Source organism: Diplodia corticola (assembly GCF_001883845.1).
Source record: "Diplodia corticola strain CBS 112549 chromosome Unknown scaffold6, whole genome shotgun sequence".
Taxonomy (NCBI): domain Eukaryota; kingdom Fungi; phylum Ascomycota; class Dothideomycetes; order Botryosphaeriales; family Botryosphaeriaceae; genus Diplodia; species Diplodia corticola.
In genome coordinates this window covers 435,036-459,035 of record NW_017971485.1, presented here as the reverse complement: position 1 = coordinate 459,035, position 24,000 = coordinate 435,036, and the positions used below count along the sequence as shown (strand labels likewise).

General features: G+C 57.1%; 9 protein-coding genes across 9 annotated transcripts; 3 read left to right on the top strand and 6 right to left on the bottom strand.

Moving 5' to 3' along the window:
• Window positions 1–3,371: 3,371 nt before the first annotated feature.
• Window positions 3,372–3,847, bottom strand: BKCO1_6000166 (transcriptional elongation regulator elc1 elongin c; the record flags this gene model as incomplete). Its single annotated transcript, XM_020277812.1, has 3 exons — window positions 3,372–3,376; window positions 3,471–3,653; window positions 3,724–3,847. 3 exons carry the CDS (start codon window positions 3,845–3,847, stop codon window positions 3,372–3,374), a joined length of 312 nt encoding a protein of 103 aa, XP_020133704.1.
• A 272-nt stretch (window positions 3,848–4,119) lies between these two features.
• On the top strand, window positions 4,120–5,869 carry BKCO1_6000165 (uncharacterized protein; the record flags this gene model as incomplete). Its single annotated transcript, XM_020277811.1, has 4 exons — window positions 4,120–5,038; window positions 5,250–5,342; window positions 5,601–5,752; window positions 5,864–5,869. The coding sequence occupies 4 exons, from the start codon at window positions 4,120–4,122 to the stop codon at window positions 5,867–5,869; spliced, it is 1,170 nt and encodes a 389-aa protein (XP_020133706.1).
• A 173-nt stretch (window positions 5,870–6,042) lies between these two features.
• BKCO1_6000164 (uncharacterized protein) lies at window positions 6,043–8,179 on the bottom strand (the record flags this gene model as incomplete). Its single annotated transcript, XM_020277810.1, has 6 exons — window positions 6,043–6,334; window positions 6,391–6,844; window positions 6,895–7,543; window positions 7,590–7,826; window positions 7,895–8,065; window positions 8,117–8,179. 6 exons carry the CDS (start codon window positions 8,177–8,179, stop codon window positions 6,043–6,045), a joined length of 1,866 nt encoding a protein of 621 aa, XP_020133748.1.
• A 1,131-nt stretch (window positions 8,180–9,310) lies between these two features.
• On the bottom strand, window positions 9,311–12,740 carry BKCO1_6000163 (la domain-containing protein; the record flags this gene model as incomplete). Its single annotated transcript, XM_020277809.1, has 4 exons — window positions 9,311–9,875; window positions 9,935–10,720; window positions 10,776–11,265; window positions 11,321–12,740. The coding sequence occupies 4 exons, from the start codon at window positions 12,738–12,740 to the stop codon at window positions 9,311–9,313; spliced, it is 3,261 nt and encodes a 1,086-aa protein (XP_020133708.1).
• Window positions 12,741–14,170: 1,430 nt separating this feature from the next.
• BKCO1_6000162 (carboxylesterase) lies at window positions 14,171–15,967 on the bottom strand (the record flags this gene model as incomplete). The annotated part of the gene is made up of 5 exons (XM_020277808.1): window positions 14,171–14,749; window positions 14,803–15,147; window positions 15,200–15,384; window positions 15,435–15,482; window positions 15,547–15,967. 5 exons carry the CDS (start codon window positions 15,965–15,967, stop codon window positions 14,171–14,173), a joined length of 1,578 nt encoding a protein of 525 aa, XP_020133707.1.
• A 901-nt stretch (window positions 15,968–16,868) lies between these two features.
• BKCO1_6000161 (set domain-containing protein) lies at window positions 16,869–18,629 on the bottom strand (the record flags this gene model as incomplete). Its single annotated transcript, XM_020277807.1, has 4 exons — window positions 16,869–18,207; window positions 18,262–18,401; window positions 18,464–18,496; window positions 18,585–18,629. The coding sequence occupies 4 exons, from the start codon at window positions 18,627–18,629 to the stop codon at window positions 16,869–16,871; spliced, it is 1,557 nt and encodes a 518-aa protein (XP_020133710.1).
• A 1,086-nt stretch (window positions 18,630–19,715) lies between these two features.
• Window positions 19,716–21,193, top strand: BKCO1_6000160 (uncharacterized protein; the record flags this gene model as incomplete). Its single annotated transcript, XM_020277806.1, has 4 exons — window positions 19,716–20,102; window positions 20,162–20,673; window positions 20,728–20,904; window positions 20,965–21,193. 4 exons carry the CDS (start codon window positions 19,716–19,718, stop codon window positions 21,191–21,193), a joined length of 1,305 nt encoding a protein of 434 aa, XP_020133709.1.
• Window positions 21,194–21,416: 223 nt separating this feature from the next.
• On the bottom strand, window positions 21,417–22,334 carry BKCO1_6000159 (uncharacterized protein; the record flags this gene model as incomplete). Its single annotated transcript, XM_020277804.1, has 1 exon — window positions 21,417–22,334. One exon carries the CDS (start codon window positions 22,332–22,334, stop codon window positions 21,417–21,419), a length of 918 nt encoding a protein of 305 aa, XP_020133812.1.
• A 184-nt stretch (window positions 22,335–22,518) lies between these two features.
• On the top strand, window positions 22,519–23,284 carry BKCO1_6000158 (prefoldin subunit; the record flags this gene model as incomplete). Its single annotated transcript, XM_020277803.1, has 4 exons — window positions 22,519–22,552; window positions 22,618–22,782; window positions 22,890–23,114; window positions 23,208–23,284. 4 exons carry the CDS (start codon window positions 22,519–22,521, stop codon window positions 23,282–23,284), a joined length of 501 nt encoding a protein of 166 aa, XP_020133813.1.
• Window positions 23,285–24,000: the final 716 nt, after the last annotated feature.

Below are 24,000 nucleotides of genomic sequence, written 5' to 3'. Positions count from 1 at the left end.
TCAGAGCCACGCAGAAGCACTACTTAGGACAACGACACTTGGCTGGAGTCTTCTACTATGCACGCAAAACGCTCACAACTTTAGCCGGACAGGACACGGGGACACGGGGAACGTCCCTTTCCCGCATCTGCGCCAAACGAGGAGCGGAACGATAGGCCGGGGGTGGGTTGGAAGGTGCCGTTCAGACCCCGTGCATTGCGCAATATTTCTCCTCCTTCCCTCTGGACCAGCTGGCGCACCGGCGTCTCCTACGCGTAGGCGTAGGCGTGGGCGTGGGCGTAGGCGCATGGCGTTGGCTTTGGCTTTCCTTTGGCGCACGCGTCGACGCCAGCGCTATGGTTAGCCCAGCGCTAGGACGCGGTAGCATCTGCTCTAAAATACGTTCGGCGGCTGCCCCATGGGCGGGCGCGACTTGTGGTGGTGGCATGTGGTGGCATGTGGTGGCATGTGGTGGTGGTGGTGGTGGTGGCCAAAGAAAAAAGATGTTGATAACGACACGTAAGTATTCGTAAGTCTCCAGCCCTGTGGCTTGAGTTAGCTGGGCCGCGGACTGTCAGGGTCCCTGGGGGGGTTTTTTTTTGTTTGGGCATGAGGGGCATGAGGGGCGAGGGAGAGCACTGCGGTAGTGCCGATCGCATACCGAATGCGGCCTCGGCCTCGGCCATCTCGATTGGGTAAGTGATCTGAGGGGAACGACGAACCACACGCCAGTGCGCATGTAGGTAAGCTGTTGTGGGTCTGCCTTTTCTATTTATTTTTCGCCTCACAGAATCCTTCCGCTGTACTACACTGTTAGTTCCAGAAATAAAAAACCACGGCCGACGTTCGACAAGAGAACGCAAGCACTGTTTGATGATCAAGGCGCGCAGCTGGGTGCGTAGATCCCAAAGCCGGGCGAGCGAACACAGCCAATCGAACATGGTCAGTCGCGGAGATCAGATGCAAGCCACGAAACGAGACCACGAATCACCAAGGCCTCAGAAACAGCCGTTGCAACCCAACCCGACGCCAATCGAACAACCGCTTCTTCAGGGTCTAGTGGGGCAGCATGTACCGCGTAGCAGGCTAAAGTAGCGCAGGAAAGCGAGATAGCTGATCGACAACAGTCTACTAAAAACGCTCGCTCTCGCTCCATCAACGGAACCGTCTCGGGAATAACGACGCTAGTTTCGGCGCTTCACTTGCCATCCTTCGGTTTCGTTGGATTGGCTGGCTGCCTCACCGGCCGACCGAAGAAGGGACGAAGAAGACCGAGAGAACGCACTACCTGCTCGTTTGCAGTTGGTGCATGGGTGGCGGCTTCAGGTCCGTCCCTCTTCTTATCCCACTCCTTCGTTCCGTCCGTCCGCTTGTCACACTAGAACATGTGCTCTATCCTTGAGAAACCGAAGCACCGAGCATCGTGGCATTTCGTAGGAAAGGTGGGATATTCTCGGTCAAACAAGCAGCCGGCGGCATCCGTGGCGGATGCTCATGGAAGAGTAGGGCACCTACCGCAGGCAGGAGCAGGAAGAAAAGAAGAATATACAGCATCTCGATCGATCCCAACCCCCATGATCACCACAAGCCAGACTTGAATTCACTTGAACGTTTTACTTCACACCCCAACCGCCTCTGGTAGTGGTCTGTACTCGCTTTCGCACTGACTACGCTTTAACCGCTACACTAGCCTCTCCTCGCCCATCGAAAAAGTGGACGAATGGGATCCCTTGCCTTTGTAGCCCTCTCCCCCCCGCATGACCCCGCACTTTCCCAATGACCACACCAATACGTAGGGCGGGCAGGCGGGCGGGCAGCAGCACGCGTTGCTTTTCAAGGCACACCCGCGACTGCATCAGCTTGGCATTAATTGCTTTTTGCCTCAGCTACGTAAAACTCGTTTTCTGAAAGGCAGCAGAGCGAGGAGAAAGTGAGAGAAAAAGACAAGAAAGGAAAGGAATGTCCAGGGCCCAATCACACAGCAGTCTTAAACATGGATATATCTACAACCCCCCTGTTTCCTGTTGTGACACTTACCTACGCCTCCCGCCGTGAAATCTTGTTCGCCATTACACTGCACATGTGATCGACAGACCCCGTAACAACGTTAGGCTTGCCCCTCTATTTACAGAAACTATGTATCGGAACGGAATGAGGAGGTGGCGAGCGCGATAACTGCCCCTTGTTATTATTACTGAATAAAGAATCCTAGAGCATGCAAGCCGTAGCGCAAAGGAAGGGGGAAAAAAGGCGGCCGAGACGAAGCCAATCAGATAGCGAAGCAGTGTTATACAGGGTTATGCGGGCCTTTTGCCTTGGCGGATGACGTTTTGATTCACATGGCCATGTCAGGGAATGAAAGCCAAAGCATGGCGATGGGAGGAAAGGAAAAGAAGTAAACTTTGCCCTTTGGCTTTTCCCTAGGGCTGTTGGGCAGAGAGGGGCAAGAAAGAACGAGGTCATGTCTCGAGTCGTCAAAGGTCCACCACTTCTTCTCCCTTACAGGCCATCTGCAGAGACAGCGACCCCACAGAGACCAATCCTTATTTCCGTATAAGCGGAGGCAAAAAGGCAAATGGAATGACATGTATCCGTAATCCGAGCCCGATGCTGAGCAAAAAGATAGCCAATAAGGTGGACCGTCGCGGCTTCGAAAAGCGTGTCCAGCATGCAGACTTTACCTGCTTGTTCCGACAATCGCATCCAATGCGATCGCCGAAGCGGACGAGGCGGAAACACGAGGGCTGTTAAGGCCTCGAGGAGCCACCGGGACAATCATCTGCACCTTTTCGAGGTAAGTTTCCGGAAGAACGGAATGCACGCAAGAGGATATTGTGATTATTAAGTTAATTGCTTGCTCTCGATAACGATGAGAAAGAGAAATATGTCCCAGTAACAAAGCCCGAGATCCATGATTGAAGGAAGCAGACTGAATTGAGGGGAAAGTTGCTCTCGCATCAACTATAGACGTCCAACCCACGGGGCGTAGGCGTAGGACGTATATGCTCGTGATGCTGTAACGGTACTTACCGCTGTCGGCATCACCTAGCTTGCCGGTTTCCCCATATCCCTCCTGCCTGCAGGGAGAGCGGATCGACATGAAGCTCTCGCATGCGTCGAGGCCAGAGCAAGGAACCGGCCGAAGGCGCACCAGCGGGGACAGCGCACCAGGTCCATCTTTGGGTTGCACCGTCTGCAACTGCCGACTGCACCCCACGAAAGCTAAGTTGGTCTTGTTTTGTTCCGAACGGTGACGTTTCAAAAGATCCGATCATGCCCGTAGGAATCGTGCGTGCCATGTTTGTACCACAGGCTATGCCGGCCTGACGCGTGTGACCCATACCGTCGAACACCACACCACGCATAAACAAATTCAGAAGGAAGCACCATCATCAAACTGCATTGCAAAGTGGTCAGCGATAAGGCGCTTCCTCGTGCAAGGTTACGCCACTGGGGTGGGGTGAGGCGGAGAAAGGATTCTCGATGCTCACCATTCAGGTAATCAGCCGCCATGAGTAGCTCGAGGCATAGCTCAGGCGGGATGTCCATGTCCGGGACGTCCTTGGTGTCCTTGTGTTTCTCGTTGTAATACAAGTACTCGCAGACTTTCTCTAGCACGACGCCGTTGATGTTCTCGAAGACACAGCGGTTGCTCTTTGCTTCAGCAAAGTTATCTGTAGAAAGGGTGCTGTCAGCGAGGTCCGTCTTGTCAATCGGTCCCGAGTGAGAGTGAGAGAGGCATACTGGTGGGATCCAACATGCGCCTGATGGCGCCCGAGATGTTTGCCGCAGAACGCAGCACCTTGAACTCAAAGCCGTCGCGAGAGACGAGCGTCACGTACTCGGTCATTTCAGTAGACGACGTCATGATAGAAGAGCTGAGAGTTGCCGGGTTGCTGGAACGTTGGTGTGCGGTGATGAAGAGGACGAAGAAAGGCGTCAGGTCGTTGGTGAAAGAAAAACGCGGCGGCACTTGTGGAGCTGGCCCCCCACGCGAAGGCACGGGACCTCGCGTCAACGAGAAGCGCGGCACCTCCACCTTCAACCCTCAACCTCCGAAACAACTCCAAAAAAAAAAAAAGAATTTCCCGAAGAGAGGATACACAGCTGGATACACAGCTGGACATTCCAATCGCTACGATGCCGTCTCGCATAGCTCTAGGGAGGGCTGTCCTACACACTGCATCCCGACCCAGGCTCTCAGCCCTCCACCATGCCGCAACCATATCACCATCTTCCCGCGCCCATCTCTACCACACCTCACCCCTTCCTCTAGACAACCACCGCGTCCTCGTAACCGGCGGCAGCCGCGGCATCGGCAAGGCCATCGCCTCGCGCTTCGCCTCCCTCGGCGCCAGCACCATCATCATCGGCCGGAACGCCGACACCCTCCAAACCGCCGTTCGCGAAATCGCGTCCAACATCCCGAGCTCCGTCTCTCAGCGAACGTCAACGCCGACCCACGGCTACGTAGTCGGCGACGTCTCGAACGAGGCTTTCTGGCAGGAACTCTCCTCCACCACCTCCTCCTTCCCATGCCACCACCTTCGTCCATCCCCCTTCCATCCCCCATCGCCCCCACCATCTTCTCCTCCTTCCTCGACCTCCTCCTCATCACCAGCATCCCACATCCCCTCCATCCCCTCCAACAAGACATCGTCGCAACAGCACCCTCAATCCCCACCACCACCATCACCACACGACGAACGATTCCACGCGACCACCTTCGCCCCCACCCTCACAGTCCTCGTCAACGCCGCAGGCGTGACGCACAACGCCCTGCTGAACCGCCAGCCCGCCGCCCGGACCAAATCTGTGGTGGACACGAACCTGATGGGCACCCTGTGGGCCTGCAAGTTCCTGGGGAAGCCGCTGATGCGGAGCGCGGCGAAGCAAAAGCCGGCTGGAAAAGACGGCGCGGAAGCGAAAGGGGGGGAAGAGGGGGAGACGGCCTCCGTCGTGAACGGAGGCGTCTCGGTCGTCAACGTGAGCTCCTTGCTGGCCGTGCAGGGCGGCGTGGGGTCCGCGGCGTACGCGGCGAGCAAGGCTGGGGTGTTGGGTATGTGTCATGGTTATGATTGTGATTATGGTGATGATGATGCTGCGCGTGGAGTTGACAACGGTCATTGCGATGTCTCTCGTGCTTTCCTTTTTCCCTCCCAGTCAACAACCTTCGTTGTTGCTCTTTCTTCTCTTTTTCTGTTGTGTGCTGTGAGGTACTTCGGTTTTTGTCACCATGCATATGTGCTAACAACTCTGGCCCCTTGTAGGACTCACGCGTGCTCTCGCCGGAGAAATGGGTCCGCTGGGAGTGAGGGTCAACGCCATTGTGCCCGGATACATCGAAACAGACATGACAGCTGGTAAGTCCACCCACGAACAAGAATAGAACGGGCAACATTCGAATTCCCTCTATTGCCCCTTGGCTGCATACTCCACCATGGCTTTGAGCAGTGTGTATGGTTTCTATTTTTTTCTCTCTCTAATTGCGCATTGTCCCTTCGCTTTTCTATGATTGCCGCAACCATAGGGAATCAGATTACCATCGGAGGTCCTCGATGAAAAGGGCGAAAGAGAAGCCGTTGACTAATATACAAAATGCCCGCTTTCTCAAACAACAGCCATGCAACCCGAAGCTCGCGAAAAGGCCTTGGAACGTATTCCTTTGAGGCGTTTCGGCACCGTCCAAGAGATTTCCGAAGCCGCCATTTTCCTCGCAACCAACCAGTTTGCAAATAACTGCGTCATCAACCTCGATGGAGGCATGAGTGCGGTGAGTAGTTCGTGTAGTCGTGATACGCGCTCTTTTGGTCTCGCGTCCTGTCATCCGAAAACGCCTCAAGCAGGATGTGGTATAAATACAATGGCTGACGCGCAGAAGCAGATCTAATCAGAGGCTGAGCGGAGGGCAAATCAAAGCCCGCCTGGTTGATCCCTTGCTGCCAGGCTCATGGTAGCAGAGAATAGTCCTACGAGCTCAGCAAAGGCGGCGACGCTGCTGCGAGCAATGCATGCTGTTTGAAGATTGCAGTAACGTCAGAAGAAGGGCGGGGCATGCCTACCTCAGTCGTCTATCGTGATCGGTGCGTTGTCGTCTATCACGATGACCTCGCCAGAGCAACCGGGCTTCTCAACAGCAGCTGTCAGCTCTGCAACCCGGCCGCGTTTGTGCAACTGCTCATCATCTTCGAGGCCTGCAGTATCGGCAGTGCGTTTGCGTTGGCTATCGACGCCGTTGGTAGCAACAGCACCATTTCCGTTGAGCTCCGCCGGGTGCTCATGGGCGACCTTGGGCTTGTGTGGGATCTCCAGCTTTTCGGGAAGACGGATTGGCTTTGCATCCTCCGGAAGGGTCCTGAAGTAGTTTCAGTACACCATGGCAACAGGGGGGGTTAGAAGCTTAAGGCTTACTGCTCGGTGATGGAAAGGACAAGATTCACACGGGGATTCTCGTCCTCCTCGTCGATGACGGTAACAAAGCTGTCAGCTTTCAGGCCAATCTCACCAAACTTCTTGGGCAAGTTGTCTTCCAACTCAGGGTCGTAGATGACGCCAGCATCGCTGTTGATGCTGAACTCTTCGCCGTAGCCAAGTTCCAAACGCAAGAAGTCCTCCACAAGATCCTTCAGGGTGGCCCGCGACGTGTCGACAATGAGCTTAGTCTGTGCGACGCTGCACACGGGGCACTCGGGCTTGGGCGGGTGGAGATTCTCCGCAGTAAGCACGCGGTCGGTCGAGCGGGTGAGGAACACCATCTTGGCTTTGTCGTAGTCATTGCGCATGACCTTGAAAGCCTGCAGGACACAGAGACCCGCCGTCATAGCATTAGTAGTCGCGATGGCAGGGATGATGTTGCCAGCCATTTCTGGTGTGCGTGTCAGCAGGGTCGGAGAAGGTGATGCAAACGCGACTTACGCTTAATGTCGAACTTGGATTTGCGCTCGATGCCGAAGATGTGGGAGCGAAGATTTGCAGCAGCAGCCACGAAGTCAAGCGTGTCGACATCATCCTTGTCGAAGCTTAGGACAGGAGGGGCGTCGCCAGCGTCGGTGTTGGCCTTCAGCTTTTGCAAGCGGTTGCTCAGCTGCTGTATACTATGCTTGAGCACACAGAAGTTCTCCGAAACCGTCCAAACAGCCTGATCGCTCTGGGAGATATCCGAGCCGTCGCCTCGCGCGTGCTCCGAGACCCGGTCCCAGTCGAGAGCGGTAGGAGCCCGCCTGTGTGCCCACATCTCCTTCATGGACAGCAGGCGCTCGATGTCCTCTTTGAAAACTTTGTCGAACACCTTCCGAGGAAAGTCTTCGGAGCCCATCGAATTGCGAATCGACTTCAAGGCTTGCGCTTCCCGACGCAGATTTTCTATCTCCTCTCTGTTCTCCGAGTCCTCTGTATGGTCCAAGTCCGGGGCCTCCTCTTCGCTGATGCCGAAAATCTCGGTGAACAGGTAGCTCTTGGCCCAGACAATGCAATGGATGGGCTGGCTGGGCGTGCTACGGATGGTGCAGACGGGGAAGCTCTTGGGCGTCTCCTTGACGTTGCAGTCGTAGCATTCGGTTGTGCCCTGGCCTTGTCAGCATAGGGCTCGATGATGCGCGCCAGCTTCGTACCTTCTTGATGACCTGAACCTGGCCGTTGAAGCCGGTGGTGCCACTCTCGATCAGAGGCACGTCGGCGGCGAGGCACATTTTGTTGACATGACGGCGGGCGTCCAGGTTGTCGAGCGCGTTGAAGACGAGGCTGAAGCCCTTGAACCAATCCACATTGAACTGCGGGTCCTTGACGTTGGCGTGGTGCGCCTCGATATTGACGTTGGGGTTGAACCGTCCGGCCGACTCCTTCGCGACCTGGGCAGACAAGATGGCTGGTTAGCCTGGGACGGCGGGCGTATGATGGGCGACTGGGGCGGACGTACCAGGGCCTTTGATTTCTTGATGTGCTCGTGCCTGAACAGAAACTGGCGGTTGAGGTTGGAGAGGTCGATGGTGTCGAGATCTATGATGTGGATGTTGCCGAACCCGGTGAGGACGAGGTTCTTGAGCAGCTCACATCCAATGCCGCCAGCACCGACCATGAGGACGCGCGACTGGTTTGCGGGTCAGCCAGGCCAGCGGGAAGGGAGCGGGCGTCATCGCACCTCTTTGATGTGGGCATGGAGCGAGGCGCCGAGCGACTGCTTTGCGAACTTGTCGCGGGCCATTGTGGGGACGTGGGGGCGGCGCAGAGGGCAGTGAGGCGCGGCGGGTTGTCGGTGTCGAGGGTTAGAGCGGCTGGGGCGCAGAAGAAGCCATGCGGGCTGGAGGGAGAGTGAGGGCGCGCGCAGTAAATGCCGGGCGAGGTGATCGAGCTTCGCGCGGCGCTAGCGCGGGCGTGCAGCTCGAGCAATTATGTCAGAGCCGCACGCCCGCCAAACCCACCGCGCTCAGGAACGACGCCGTCGCCGCCCCAGTTTGCCGATGCGCTTGACTCGGCTCTGATAACGCCAGTCCTGCACGCCATCTCCGATTTGCCGTCCTCGCCGGACCCGCCCCTCATCTGCGCAAAGCCACCGGGATCCGCCTCTCTGCCAGCTTCTATTGCTCCGCTGTGCCCGAGCCCCTCGCGACATGCCAGGTGATTGCTGCCGGGGCCCGCCTCACCTGGCTGCTCGTTGGCACCGCAATGAGCGGCCCCGGCTATTGTAATCCGTAGGTACTTCGCCAGACAGGCGGATCGAGGCCGGGCATCTCATGTAGCCGAAGCGTCACCGGCATGGAACTACTTTTGAGCGGAGCATTCTTACTATGTATTCACCTGCGTTTATGCCTATGGGAACCCATTGCAGCCCCAGCCGTTTTTCAGAAAAGCCACGAAGAGAAGATAGGAGAGGACTTGGCCTTCGAAGCAAGGAATCGGGCGCCACCGTACGTGCAGAACAATCGACCCCAAACGAGGCCAAGGACGGCGCGCCTTCGCAAATACCATCCGTCCTTCGCATGCCGCCAAATCACGAAATCCCCCGCGTAACCTCCCATAGCCCTTTTGGAATGTCCCAGCCAGCCCGGAGAGGAAGACCGGTCGTCGGGTTCTAGTTTTCATCATCGGAAAAAGAGCATTCAGAACGCAATCATGCAACCAACCCCATATGCCCATTTCAAACGCCAATTACTTTTTGTGAGATGAACTTCGGAACGCAGCCAGGGAATGCAAAGGGGAGAAAAATGTGCCGTCGTGGAAGCAGTGGAAAAAAGAAACAGGTAAACGCTATGGGTAATGGTTTACAGGATCGAAAGCGACCAAGCCGGCGAGAATTGCATACCTACGACATGGGCAAACGCGAAAGGGAGATTTACTACTGTTCGAGAGAAGCGAGCAGTTCGCTTCCCATAAAAGCACTGATCACCTGGCGGTTGCTCTCACTCACAGAGCCGTCCCGCCACGCTGTCCGTAGCTGCGTGAAAGCAGAGTCGTCGTGACCAGCTTCTGTCATAACGATATCGACGTAATGCCGCGCGACCCGTTGCCGTATACCACTTTGGCTTGACAGCGCCTCGCCGTAGTACTTGACCAGGCACCGCATACCCACGTCCGACGAACGATGAGCAATGTCCTCGAACGCAAGCCGCCGGAAGTCGTTGTACATGCCCGTGTTGAAGTTTCGAATGAGAAAATGCGACCAAAACTGATAAAGGACGACCAAGTCGTAAGGGCAATTTCCGATCGGCACAGCCTCGCGTTGCTTCAGTGCTGACTTGTATAGCTCCGTGTAGAGAACGACGTTGGCATCAGGGGGAAGAGATTCAGACTGGACCGGGTGTTGTTGGTCCTTGACCCAGAAAAGCCGCATTGCAGAACTACCAGATTGTGAAGAGGGACTTTGTGATCTCGTGAGGACGTCCGATTGACGACCCTCAATCCTGATCGTGCTGTTAGCACGAAACAGCTCCCTTGGCGCTTCTACGGTTGTTGAGCTTACGCTTCCACAGGGCCGTGACCGTTGGTCTCCGGGCCGGTCTGCTTGGCGTCGACCTTGTGCAGCTCCTCCGCAACGGATTTGCTGTCGATCGAGCCGTTGGAAAAGGTACGAGACCCCTCGGAGTGGAAAGCCGGTTGCTTTTCCGAAGCTTGCTCGTGCTTCCGGACAACGACGGTGAGATCCTTGGTCTGGTCGTTCGAGAACGAGTCGGCCTCGGGGTTGACACCGTTCGGAGATGGGTTGGGAGCGAACGAGGGAACAGCACCGACGTTCATAGATGAGAGCTGAGACGTGCCGCCCTCGGTGTAGTGGCCGCCGTTGACCAACTCAGAGCCAGCCGGCCCTCCGTTGGCGGGAGAGGCGCCCTGCGCGATGCCGTTGAGGGGCTGGAAGGCCCCGCCATGACTGGGGCTTGTAGGCATATCCACCGGCGAACCGGGGAACTGCATCATGTACCGAGGATCAACTGGCGGCGCAATCGAGACCGGCGGCTGGTGCAATTCATCGGGACCGTCGTTTTGAGCAGAGGGATCGCGCTCGGCCGTCGTCAAAATCCACTTGTCCCAGCCCTCGCGGCGGCGCAACCTGTCCTTGCCATCTGCGCCAATCTTGTAGTCGATGACTTCCGACTGAGTGATGGCATGTTTGATAGTGGAGATATCGGTCGTCAAAGACTTGACTCGGTTGAAACCGGCAATGAAATCGAGGAACACGAAACCCTGGGAATCCATATGCTTGCGCATGAACATATCCTTACAGAGATTATCGACCGAGAAGTAATATTCGCTAGTTTTAGATTAGTGTCGGTAGTTCGCCGGGCTTAGGGGAAAGGAAAACGTACAACTGCATCTGCACTGTCCGCAGAAGGTGGTAGGGGTCCGCCATGTAAGGCGAATACGGCAAGGCACTCATGGGCTGCATGGGAAAGTCGTAGACACCACCGTTCATGTAGGTCTGCAACGAAGGCAACGCCTGGCCGTTCGAATAGCCAGGATGAGGGCGACCGTACATCGAGTCGGTCTGAAGTGACTGAGCACGTCCACCGCGGTAACCGCGTTGCTGCTGCTGCGGGCCTTGGCCGAAGAAGGTGTGAGGCTCAAAGTTAGGTGGCGATCGAGGAATCGAGAATGAGGCATGGCCGTTGGGGAAGTTGCCATGGTGGCCATTCTGGTAACCATGGTTGCCGTTGCGTCCACGCATGCTTCCACGCCCACGGTTTTCACCGCGCTCACGGCCAGAGCCATATTGACCACTGCGACGCTCAGGTCCACCAGAGCGGGCAGGAGGGGGTTGGCTATCGCTCTGAGAAAATGACCTGCGACGACCTTGATCTGGAAAACAACACTTAGTATACTCTGGAAAACATGATAGCGTTGCACAACTAACCTTCTGACTGCTGCACAGCCGCAGAGCCCCTCCGAGCAGTGGTATCTGAAGGCGAGACCGAATCTTCCTTGCGCCTCTCGGCGCCAGACTGATCGAACTTACGGTTGACCTTGTGGCGTGGTGCAGCATTGCTGCGTTGAGCATTGGTGGATCCCGAGATCGATCCTGTGGGACCATCGCCATTTGAGAGGCGTGCTGCCTGAGAGCTTGCCTCAGTCTTCTGAGTCTCGGCCATCGGGCCAGCGGCTGAGCCAACACTAGAGTTCCTCTTCGCCTTGGCGGGTAACGCATCCTGGACGGCGCCATCGGCCCTTCCACGCCGAGACTGCTCGCCAGCCGTTGATGCAGAGTCCTTCTCGGTGCTGGGCGCGCCATTTACAATTCCAGAGCTGGGACGGCCTCCGACCTGGGCGCCACCACGGCCACCGCCACGGCCTCCCCTTCTAGCTCCAGTATTTGGCATTGGGGTGCTGAAAACGACCGATGGAGTGTACGGTAGCGAGACCCATTCGTTCTTGCCCTTCGGTGCCGCGGTAGCAGCGACAGGGCGGTCCTTGTCCGACTTTTCGGTCTTCTCTTGAGCCTTCCTTCGGTCCTCGCCCTGGACGTCTTCAGGTGTGGGCCACGATTCCTGGTCTTTCACAGGAGGCTGCGGAACGCCGGCATTTTGCTGGAGTCCCCTTCTCGCCCTCGACGAATCGCCCTGTGCTCGGCGGCCGGACTGTTCTTCATCCTTGTTCTTGCCACTGTCAATCTCATCGTCCTTGCCCTTTCTTGCGGCATTGACCTTGGAATCTCCAGCCTTGGTGAGAGACGCTTGCGAAGATGACTTGGCTGCGGATGCAACAGGCTTCACAGCAGGTGCGACTGTGCTGGTCTTAGTAGACTTGGCAGCAGTGGCCTCTGCCCTCTGTTTCCAGATGTTGACCTGCGGGATTGGGGCTTCTTGAAGTGGCTTGGGCGGGGCCTTCTCCTTCTTCTCTTTCTTTTCCTTAGCCTGTTTCTTCTCAGGGCCAGCTTCTCCTTGGTCGTTTGACTTTTCGGCAGCGTTGGAAGCTTGCGACTTGTTATCCCACGTAGACTCTGAAGAGGCATTGGGAACCGAAGAGGTGTCATCCTCCTTGGTGGTAGTCGAGGCAGCGACGCTGGGTGACGAGATGCCGGAATCGCCAGGTTGCTGCGCATTTTCAGCCTGCTTCTGGATGCCGTTTGTAACGGCTTCGTCCATGCTGGCTGCAGCCTCTGCGGCGGTCTCGAGGGTGTGACTGGCCGCCTCACCGTCGTCTGCCCAATTTATGCCCGTGGGTTCCGCCGTGAGGGCCGGGGTGGTGGTGCCGGAGGGTGCCTTGGACTGTGTTGCCGGGGTGGCAGTCGTGGACATGCCCTTGGCCGCTTGCGCGTACGAAAACGTCGATGCCATACTGAAGGCCGGTGGGTGTTCACAGGCGCGAAGGGGTATTTGAAATCAGTAGCAGGGGAAAAAAGGAAAATCCAGAGGCAGCTGTGGGCTTCCCGGTAGGCGGCGGCTTGGAAGCGTCCGGAGAGGTGTGCTGCGCTTGACCTCCCCGCACCAGGCAAGCTTGTGCAATCGGCCCAGACAGGTGGCGTTGGCTACGTAGAGCCTGCGCGGGACGTGGGCTGCGCGGGGCAGACGCGATGCAGGCAGCGACGCTGAATTTCCCGCAGCGGCGCTGAGACGCGGGCGACAAAGTCAGCGACAACTAGGGTGGGAGCAGGTTGCGGGCAGGAGCAGTGTGCGGAGGCCGAGGCGCGATGCAGAGGATGCTCGCGGGATGTTGGGGAGCGGTCGCCACGAACCTGGGGCTGGGGCAAAATTGTCGTGTGTGGTGGTGAATTGGCCTGGTGCCGGTGGGAAAGCGGGCACGATGACGGTGCTCCAGGCACGACGAGACCGATGAGATCAGCCGGGTCGGGTGGGCAGCAGGACGAGCGGAAAGGAAAACGTCGGCGACGCCGTGGACGGCCGGTAGAAGGCGACTCTGGCAGCCTGCAGACGGGGGGAAGAGAGTGAAGTTGTTGAAAGGTACGGGCAGCGTAATTTGCACAGTGAACGAAAGTTTTGGCACCAGCAGGAATGGCCATGGCCCTTTCTCGGCTGCGGCCTAACGCACCACAACGCTCCGTCCACGGCACCGCGCTACCCAGAGGTGCGCTGGTCTCCGCACCCCACGACACCGCCGCCGCCGCCGCCGCCGCCTGCTGTAGCTATCCGTATGTCTGGCGCTGCGTCCTCGTCACGCCCGGCACGCCCGTCACGCCCGCCGCGCTCGTCGCGCCCCCGGCCCGCGCCCGCCTGCGCGCGCTCAGCGGCACCGCCGCCGTCAGCGCGCTCTTCCGGCCTTCCGGCGCTCCAGCCTCGCTCGCATGCCGGGCGTGGCCGAACGCTGCACGATGCCGCAGCTCCAATTAGTCGCAGGCAGCCGAGGCCGAGGGGGGCCGTCCGTCATTTCTGCGGCCGCACGTGAACACTGGACGGCGCTCAGAGTGGGAGACGACGCTGCCGGCTGCCCCCATCCGGCGCCCGCCCGGCTGCGCAGCGCCTGCTGATGAAGCTGATGAAGCCGACGAAGCCATCGCCCATGGCTCCGCCGTTCGTGAGGCTAGCTACATGCTGCTTACCCCTCCCGCCCGCTCTATTTATGTCCTGGTCGGGCCCGCGCGCTGTACGCCGCGCATGCAGGATCGCAGCGGTCCGCTGGGGACATGACCTCACTGCCAAGAATGAGATGCGCCGGCCGGCAGACGCGTGCCTCGACGACAATATTTATCCGGGCGGGCCAATGCCCTTGCGACGAGAGACGTTCCTCGTCCGCGTCCCCATTCTTCGCGTCAATTGAGGAGACTCACCCGCCCAGCGGCAAGCGCGCCGAAGACGGCTCCGACCTGCGCCGCCGGCACCCGCTCCAGCGTCGCCAGCTGCACCGTCCTCCTTCGAGCAGCAAGCCCGCCCGCGTCCAGCTCTCTGCAGTCGCCGTGCGGCCCAAATGCGAAGGTCGTGTCCGCCGACCAGGGGGCCTCCCCGTTGACAAACGCGATCCACCTCCGCCTCATCTCGTCTGCGACGGCCTCTGCCGCCGGATTGAACGACAGCCCCAGTCCGCCAAACAGCAGCACGAGATCGACGGCGTGGTGCGCTCTGCTGCTGCCCTGCCATGGGTTGGCCTGGTCCACCACGTATCCGTATACAGCCCGCCCGCCCGCCCGCCACGCCCTGCTGAGCTTCTGAATCGGCCAGGAGAAGCGCGTGTCGTTAATGAAGTCGAGCGCCCCTGTCTTAGTCTGCGTCGCCCGCGACCCCATGATGCCATAGGCCCGCCGCAGCTCGCCGCTGTGCTCTCCTGCCAAATCGAACGCGTCCACAATCGTCTGAGGCGTCAATGCCTCGATCCCGTTTCGCCAGAGAATAGACTGCGATGCGTTAACGTGGCTGCCCTTTTGCGCCAGCCCTCTTGCAATCTTACCTCGTACTCGACATCCCCGACAAGCAAGCTTTTGACACTCCCGCTCCTGGTCCACTCACTCAGCTCCGGCTCGTCGGGGCTCTGCTGAAGCCACATGCTAACCATGTTGGTTTCTGTGAGTGCCTGGATTATCTGTTCTGCGGTTGCGGTTCTGAGCGATGTTCCGATGCTGGCCAATTTTGCCTCCATCGGCGCAACGATCGTCGCCTCGTATGAGACAGGCCGTGGCGGTGACAGCTCAAGAGTCCCGGACATCAGAATTGCTCTCTTGACAGGCGCATTCTGCACAACATGGGCGTGAGCGTATACCGCGCCTGCACTCTCCCCAGCGATCGTGATGTTTTCCTGCGCACTTGTCAGCACTTACCTGTATCGACTTTGGGAACATCAGTCTTACGGGGTCTCCGCCAAAGTCAGCAATATGTTTCTTGGTCCATTCGATCGCGAGTCTTTGATCTTTCAAGGCCAGGTTTCTCGCACCCTTGCCATCTCCAAAGGCAAAAATGTTTAACCGATATTGCACAGTAACCACGATGATCGGTTTCGACTGCTTGACAGAATCCTCGACAATCTTGCATGGATCTTTTCGCGTTCAGCCATAGCCAGTTGTCACCATCCATTTGTCAACTCACCACAGATTCCAGATGCCGCGGAGCCAAACGTCATCACCTGCGAACCACCTAAGACAGAACCAGAATATCAGCCCTAGCCCTTCAACAACGTTCATCAACGAATAACACTCACCATGAATCCACACCATGACCGGCAGCAGCCGCAAACTCTTCCTCTCCACCATCGCCGCCGGCATCGAAACATCCAGATTCAAGCACTCAAACTCGTCCTCCGGCTCGCGCGGCAGCTCCACGTCCTCGGGCAGCCGCAGCAGATAGCCAACGTCAATCGGCTGTTGCGGACACCGCGGCCCGTACGCCGTGCAATCCACGTCTTTCGTCTCCGCTGCGGCGCCAGCACCGCCGTCCCGCGAGGGGGAAGAGGAGGAGACGGAGGACTCCAACGTCGCGAGGACGGGTGGCGCGAACCGCGCGGGCACGCGGCCGTATCTGATGCCGCGGAATTGGGCGACGGTGCCATGCTGGCCGGCGATGATACCGTGGAGGGTCACGTGGGGGGTCGCGAGCGTGATTGCCGTGGTGTTGGTGGCCATGTTATTATTCGGCGCTACGTTGCGTAGGAAATTTTTGGGTTCCTCTGGGGTGGGAAGGAAGGGCGTGTCGCACGATATGAGTGGGAAGGGAGATAGGTTCCGATACACGTGTGTGTAGTCATCAGCTTGCTCGGCAGTTGTGCAGCTATATCGTACACATTCCTTCTCCACTCGGCACGCAGAAAGCAACGATCCTCTCGCTTGCTATTGCCGTGCGCGTACGCGCGGCCCGCCCCCGCGGTAGTTCGTAACGAGGGGAAAGATGTGGGCGATGGTGGGGTAACGTTACCTTGCCGTGTGGGGTAAAGAGGGGGGGCTGATGAGCGTTGAGGGAAGGGATGCGAGAAAGGTCGATCAAGTACCAAAACGACGATGCTCACCACCGGCCGTCATTATTATTTGCATTGGCTCGAGTTCACGATTGTTTGCGCGCTCTGCGACTGGTGCTAAACATCAGTATGCAGGCACCTATGCTTCGTGTACTTTGTGAAATCGCATGCTGGCGCCGTCAGGGATGCCTTGATAGATCGTCACTGGGATGCCATACGTGGGCTATCTGAATGTTTACCATTTCCTCATGACTAGTGTTGGCCCCGAATGCAATTATATGAACCAATGCTCATCGCTATGCTTTGTGAGTGGATCCAGCTGAACGCACGGGAACTTGCGCAGACAATCCGCGGTGGAGGGCTGGAGTGTCGTACTAAACCAAGAAAGGGGAAAAGGAAGATTATTTTTCGCCGTCGTCGGGGTACTCAAGGTATGGAATGAAGACCGTAGTGGGAAAGGGAAAAAAGAAAGAGGGGAACATGGAAGTATGAAGAGCCATCGTTGAACAGGATGGTTATGCCCTTCCGATGCATCTCAAATGCCCCGAAGAAATTTTACCGTCTTCGCTCCTTTACAGCCACAAGTACCCTCTGCACTTGCGAGCCCCGCAGAGGCACTTGACCGGCTTCATGCCACCCTCGTTCCTCTCTTCTGGATCAAGTTCTTCGTCCTCGGGCTCGTCTTTGTCCAGGTAGTCGAAGGTAAGTTCCTCGTTGGGGGCAATGTCCCGAATGGCGAAGAAGGCGATTTCATAGACCTTGGGGTCGTGGCGATTGTACGAGACGACGTACTGACGGCAGTTGGGCTCGCATGAGTGGTTTATAAAGCGCGTGGGGCCACCCTTGAACTCTCCATCAATGACGTATAGCTCTTCTTGGGGGATTCCTTCGGCCTCGGCGAACTTGTCGAGTGAGTACAGGTAAGAGTCCTTGGTGCCGTGGCGCGCGCCCTTCTCGCGGCGGGTTGCCTCGTCGTCCGTGATGATCTCGCCGCGGTACGTGTCGATGAACTGGCCGGTCCGAAGCGGGTCCTTGCAGCGCAGGCCCCAACCACGACTGTTGGGCGTCTTGAAGATCTCAAGCCTAACCTGTCTTCCCTTTTGCACGATGCGCGTCTTGCAGCCCGGTCCGCACTTGCAATTCTCATTGCATTCGTAGATGGGATAACGGCGGTCGAGGTAGAAGGGGACGAGGCATCCGCACTTCTCGGCGCTAGAACGCGGTCCGCTCGAGTAGTATGGAAACTTCTTGGGTAGCCCAGCAGTGTCGCCGAAGCCGCCTTCGGCTTTTATGGCCTCCCATCGTTCGCGCTCCTCGGGCAGCATCCGTTCCGTATCGCTCACCGCGGCGTACTCCAGGCAGTCGCACAGCTTACTGTATTCACATCCCATGTTCTGACCCATATGGGCCTTGCACTTCGTACAGCCGGTCCTGGTAGCGGGGTCTGCGGCATACACACCTTCGCCTAAGATGCTTTTCTGAATGAACTGGAAGCTCAGCGGCGGTGAGTTGTCGTCAATTGTGTTCACGAGAGAGATCTTTGGACCAGGTAAGGTGTCGAGGCGTCTCATGACCTCGGCACGTACTTTGGCGGCTGCGTCGGCGGTGCTTGCCGTCTTCGCGGTGGAAATCATAGCTGGGGTAGGAACGTGGCGAACATCGATGCGATGCGGCGCTGACGGAGACGGGACAGCCAAGGTGAAGCCATCTTCGACGGTGAGGACTCCATTGTAGACTTTGGCATCGGGCTCGTCACGTGGGAATGTGGACAGTTGCGAAATGACGGGCGAATTCATGCGGGAGTTTGAAGAGGTTGATGAGTCGTCGCGGACACGCTCCGCCGGGGAAGCGCGGGCTTGGTGGTCTGCGGCGTCCACGGCGCGCTTGCGCTTTTTGCGTCGTGGCGGTTGACTACGTCACGTGAGTGAAAGCAGGTTTGGAGTAGGTGAAGCAGTGGCGACATACGCGAGGAGGCTCTCGAGATAGGCTTGTAGATGGCCAAGACATGTGTCCAGCTCCGACGGGGCATGCCACGAGAATGGTACGTCTCTGGCACCCGATGGGCCGCCATCAGTGGCCCATCGAACGAGGTACTGCTCCTCGCCCTAGATTGCGGTTAGCATTGATGCCGCACCATGCTAGACAAGTGTCGATAGCTCTAACTCACATTATTATTACGGTGAGAAATAATTTCCTCCACCTAGGTGCCGTTAGCGACGCGTCTGACGCGTGGTTGAGGTTCGCGTAACGGCGCGTATCCTGATGGACGCCGGACAGAAACGGCGTACCTTACTCCCCAACACACAGCGCCCCACGAGGACGTGGGCAGGCATTGGCTGCGGACCTAGTCAAATATATTAGTACCGGGTTAGCTAAGGGTATACAGCAGTCTAGCAATAAAATCAAATAGAATCCAGGGTCTATTCTTATTATACTCTTTTTTAAACGTATAAGAACCTAAAGGCCTTATTATAATTAAAGAAAAAAGTAGAACTTACGTTTTTAAAGTCGTTCGAAGATTAAGAGATAGTTAGATTAGAGTTCGGAAAAGATCTTTATTGATTCTAAAATCTCGTTCTCTAAGAAAAGGGGCTTATTAAGCAAGATATAGATACGCTAAACCCAATTAAGTAAAGTCTCTATAAGTCTTAAAATACTTTTTTAATATCTATCTCTATATAAAAATATTACTAGCTGCTTTAATTAAGCATACGGCACGCTATTCACTCGCTTAATCGTTTGTGTCGTGCGGTAAGCCCCTGTTGATCATCTAGGTGGTCTTCCCGACTGGACGGATGCAGCGAATGGGCGTCGCCTTGAAAGGCGGCTATAAAACCAATGACTCGCTGCTATCAAGGAACACATACTTGGACGAGGAACCACAAGGCGGGGTAGACCGAGATACTCGGCAAGCATCGCAGTGTTCTTTCAGTGCCTTGAAGGGGTCACTTGGATAATCGCTCAAGCCTTACTGGCTGCATTACCCCGCAAAAAAGCGCGTACCTCGCCAGACAAAAGCATCTTGGCTCCGCCATAAATTGCCATCGGAGAACGACACGTCTCCATGCCAGTCAGAAAACCGTGACGCGCCACCAACAAACAGGGCAAAGGGGGAAGATACAAGGCAAATCCGCCCTCGTCCGTGCACCACGACACTGCTTTTTGTCAGCTTTCTTCCCACCCCCACCGATGATCCTACGCACCTCATCCCTCCCACAGTCCACGGATCGACCAGGTCCCGGCTCCGACCTCAGGCCTAGCGGTACTTCTGAGGGTACCTCGTGGCCATCTTCGCAACCGGGAGCTACCTATATCAAGCCCAGACGCCCGTCGCTTCCGAGTCTTACTCAGTGTCGTACCATTCCACAGGCCACCTGCATTCAAGGAACCCAGGAGCAAGCGGCACACAAACGGCGACAATGGGGATCCAAGACACCCTGAAAGAAGTCACGAGCAGAGCCGACGTGGCCGCGCTGCGTGACAACATCTCCAATTTCGTCCAAGCCCACCCGAGGCTCGCAATCGGCGCCTCCCTGTTGCTCTGCCACACGCTGCTATGCAGGACCTTGCGCTTTCGCCGGCTGCGCAAGATGCAGGCCAAGCACCCCTACAAGACCCGGGCCGACCTGGCGCGCATGACCAACGACGAGGCGCAGGAGATCCAGAAAGAGCTCATCCAATGCGAGTTTCCCTTCACCATGAACAAGGCGCTGCAGTTTGCCCTGTTCCGCACATACGGCATTCCGACCATCAGTAAGCTGCTCGTGCAGACCCAGCAGCTCTCCCAGAAGGAGCACGCATCCAGGGTAAGCGTCGTACCCTTCAGCTGCACCCAGACAGAAGCTGGCGCTAACCCGAGCTCCAGCGCTACGTCGACACCGAAGTGCTGATTCAGGACTTCATGGTGAATGCTCCCGAATCAGAGCGTGCCAACGGAGCAATTGCGCGCATGAATTACTTGCACAGCCTATACCGCAAGTCCGGCAAGATCTCCAACGACGATTTGCTGTACACGCTGGCCCTGTTCGCTCTTGAGCCGAAGAACTGGATCAATCGCTATGAATGGCGTAAGCTCACCGACCTGGAAACATGCGCAATTGGAACCTTCTGGAAATCTATGGGCGACGCTATGGAAATCTCCTACGACGCTCTGCCGGGTGCGGAGAAGGGCTGGAATGACGGCATCCAGTGGATGGACGAGGTCGCCAAGTGGAGCCAGGAGTACGGAGAGAAGTGCATGGCCCCCCATCAGGACAACAAGAAGACTGCCGATGAGACGACTGCCATGCTGCTCTACGACGCTCCCTCGTCCGTGCACCCCGTCGGCTTCAAGGTTGTCTCGGCACTCATGGACGAACGCCTGCGGAAAGCCATGATGTGAGTATCCGACTGTATGGTTTGGAGAAGGCCTGCTGACGCCGCCCCGATCAGGTATCCGGATCCTCCCGCCGGCTTGATCTCGACTATCAACGTCGCCTTCAAGATACGGGCGTTCTTGTTGAGAAACTTTGCTCTGCCACGGCCGCAATTCCTGCGGTCACAGCGAATGTCTGACGAGCCCAACAAGGACGGGCGATACTACCAACTTTCCTACGACGTCGACCCTTGGTGAGCCAGTAACATCCAAGTTTGAGGCACATCGCAACGTCGCTAATCATCTGGGGCCAGGTACGTTGATGATAGCTTCTCCAATCGTTGGGCATTGAAGTCTTGGTTGAAGTGGATGGCCGGCAAGCCATATCCTGGAAGTGCGGGCTTTAAGTCTGAAGGCTACGTCCTCGCAGAGATTGGTCCCAAGAACCTCGAAGGCAAGGGGACCGAATACGTCACGCAGACAAAGGGCCGTCTGCTTGAACAGGGCCGTGGCGGTTGTCCTTTTGCTGTAGCAAAACGCTAGGACATGCTTGTTCCAGCGCGACGTTGGATTGACCCACTGTTGCGGCCGATGCGCTCTCCGCTCTTGACAATCGGGTTTGATGTCTTCGAGGGCTGCTTTGAGAAATCGAATACCTTTTGAGAACCCTTGCTTTTGGCGCCCCAAGTTGGGTGGTCCCGCGCTGGCTCCCTCGAATTAGACACCACTTGCCAGTCTTTAAATGATCGCAATCTAAACCACCAGTTCACCTGTGGGCATGATCAGTACGAATGGGCGTCTCCATAGCGCCGGACATGTATGAAAGAATGCTTACCGAGGCCGTGAAAGTCTCTCCGTGCCCCTTCACACTGTGCCACCAGCCTTTCGGGATGTACAGGCCATCCCCTCTCACCAGACGAGCCTCCACTCCGCCCGATTCCGGATCGTACGCAGTGTCCCACACTTCCTTCTCCAACTCGTCCTTTTCTCTGCCCGTCATCATCTCCTCTCCCCTTATTCTCCCACTCAAATCGCCCTCGCCCTCACCGATCCTTTCCTTGACCCTCTCGAACAAATCCCTCCCCGTGTTGGGAGGTAGGAGCCGTATGGTTTTCTTGCCGGCCAGCTGGAAGAAGCAATTGTCGTTGGGGTCACGATGCAATGGCGTGTATGTAGGCGGCAGGCCCATCCAAAGAGAGCTGTCGTAAATATCGCAAACTGTGGGCTTCCCGTTTGCGTTTTTCGTGGCTGCGTGGTCTGTTAAGAACTGCGGCATGGGTAGAGCTGCTTGCATCGCCTTCGGCAGCGTGCTGAGGCTACATTGGGCGAGGTAGATGCGTATCCCTTGCGGCGGCTTCTCGAGGTAGTCGAGGAAGACTTGAAGAGGGGCATCGAAGCGTCTGAAGACCTTGGCTGAGCTGTTGGTTGGATCGGGTCCGGTGTACTCGAGCGGCACGACGGTCTTGGAGAAGGGGCGAAGGCTTGCTATGTCTAGAGTGTGCTGGTCGGCTTTGCTGTTAACTGCCTTGAACCAGCGGTATTGGGCGCTGACTGATTGGAACCGCTCCCAGCTGATGCGGCGAGGCTGGTCGCTATTGGTGAAGCCCAGCAGACGGTTGTTTCGCACGCCTTGTATGGCCTGGACAGGCGGCCATTTGGGAAGGCGCGAGGCGATCTTGGTCATTGCGCAGGCTGGTGGTGAAGGGTTGAATGTGTGGATGTGTGGATGTGACGCCGGCGATGATGGGAACAAATTGAGAGCCGGCGAGTCATGGGCACTGCGGCGGCGGGCGGCATGACTCGGCCAAAATCTCAACACCGCGCCCGCCATCGTCATTGCCCGCACCACCACCACGAGCGACCCCGCCATGGCTTCCTCCAGCGACAAGGGTGGCCAGATGGGTGAGCCTCCCCTCCGAAGCTCCGGCGTCAGCAACTGACCGTTTGCGCCCTGTCTCTCCCCGCAGTCGACCTTGCCAGCCTTTCACTCCCGCAGCTCAGCCAGCTCAAGAAACAGCTCGACTCGGAGCTGGAGCACCTGACCTCCTCCTTCCAGTCGCTGCGCAGCGCTCAGACGCGCTTCAAGGACTGCCTCAAGTCCATCAATACCGGCCTGCAGAGCGGCTCCACCGGTGCGCTGCCCCGCCGCCCCTCAATCTCCTGCCCTCTGCTACCCTGCCTCCCCACGCTGCCTCCCCGGACCCCGGCAATCGCTGACTCGACCCTTTGCATGCCACAGAGAAGCCCATCCTTGTCCCTCTCACCTCCTCTCTCTACGTCACCGGCACCCTCGCCGACATCAAGAACGTGCTCGTCGATGTCGGCACCGGTTTCTACGTCGAGAAGTCAACTGATGACGCCAAGGATTTCTACGACCGCAAGATCAAGGACTTGGAGAAGAACCTGAAAGACCTGGAGACCATTGTTACGGGCAAGAGCAACAACTTGAGAGTCATCGAGGATGGTGAGTGGAGGCACGGGTGAAATGAGTGTTCCTCATACGTGTTGGACGTGCAGTCAATGGCAGTCACGCTGACAATGACTTCGTTTTTTCCAGTTCTGAGGCAGAAGGTCCTCGCACAACAACAGGGGCAAGCCGCTGGCTCTGCACAGACTGCTGCCGCGGCGTCGTGAGTAGTCCTCTGCAGCTGGTTCTTGTACTGTTGCTACGGCATCTCCCGACCAGACATTCGGTCGTCGGGCCCACCCCTTACCCTTTGGTACATCCAAGCACCTTGAGCTTTGCGATGTTGCGAGGCGGTATGTCGAGATCAACTCGAAGGAAGGGCGGCAGAGTTGATTCGGAAGAGGATTGAGGTGCCAGATGGAATCGATATGTGAAGCAAAAGGCATTAAAAAAAATTCAAAGTCTGCAGGCAAAGGATATCCCTTCACCGTCCGCAATTCTACACAAACACACAAATCGAATGGGCGGACCTCGCATTTCCAGTACTCGCCGCTTCCATTCTTCTTCATCTTGCACGTCTGCAGTTCGCCTGTTGATCTTGCCGACTTCGCGCATGCGAAACCTCTCGTGCACGTGCGGGCGGATCTTATCGCTTTACGTGCAAGATGGATGGATGGATGGATGGATGAATGCCCAAATTTCTCGTCGCTGCAAGGTACAAGGGAAAATAGTTATTACTCTTACGACCTGACCTCCTCGATTGACTGTTATGCAGGGAGACACAATATCTGCGCCAAGTAGGCTCGGGTATGACAGCCAAGACTGTAATGAGTGTAGGAAATGACAGCGTATTATTCATAGTACAGTAGGACATTTATCCTTTCTGAGGACCCCACCGCTATGCAAGGTTCCAATTCCAGCAACCGTGACGCCAACCAGTGCG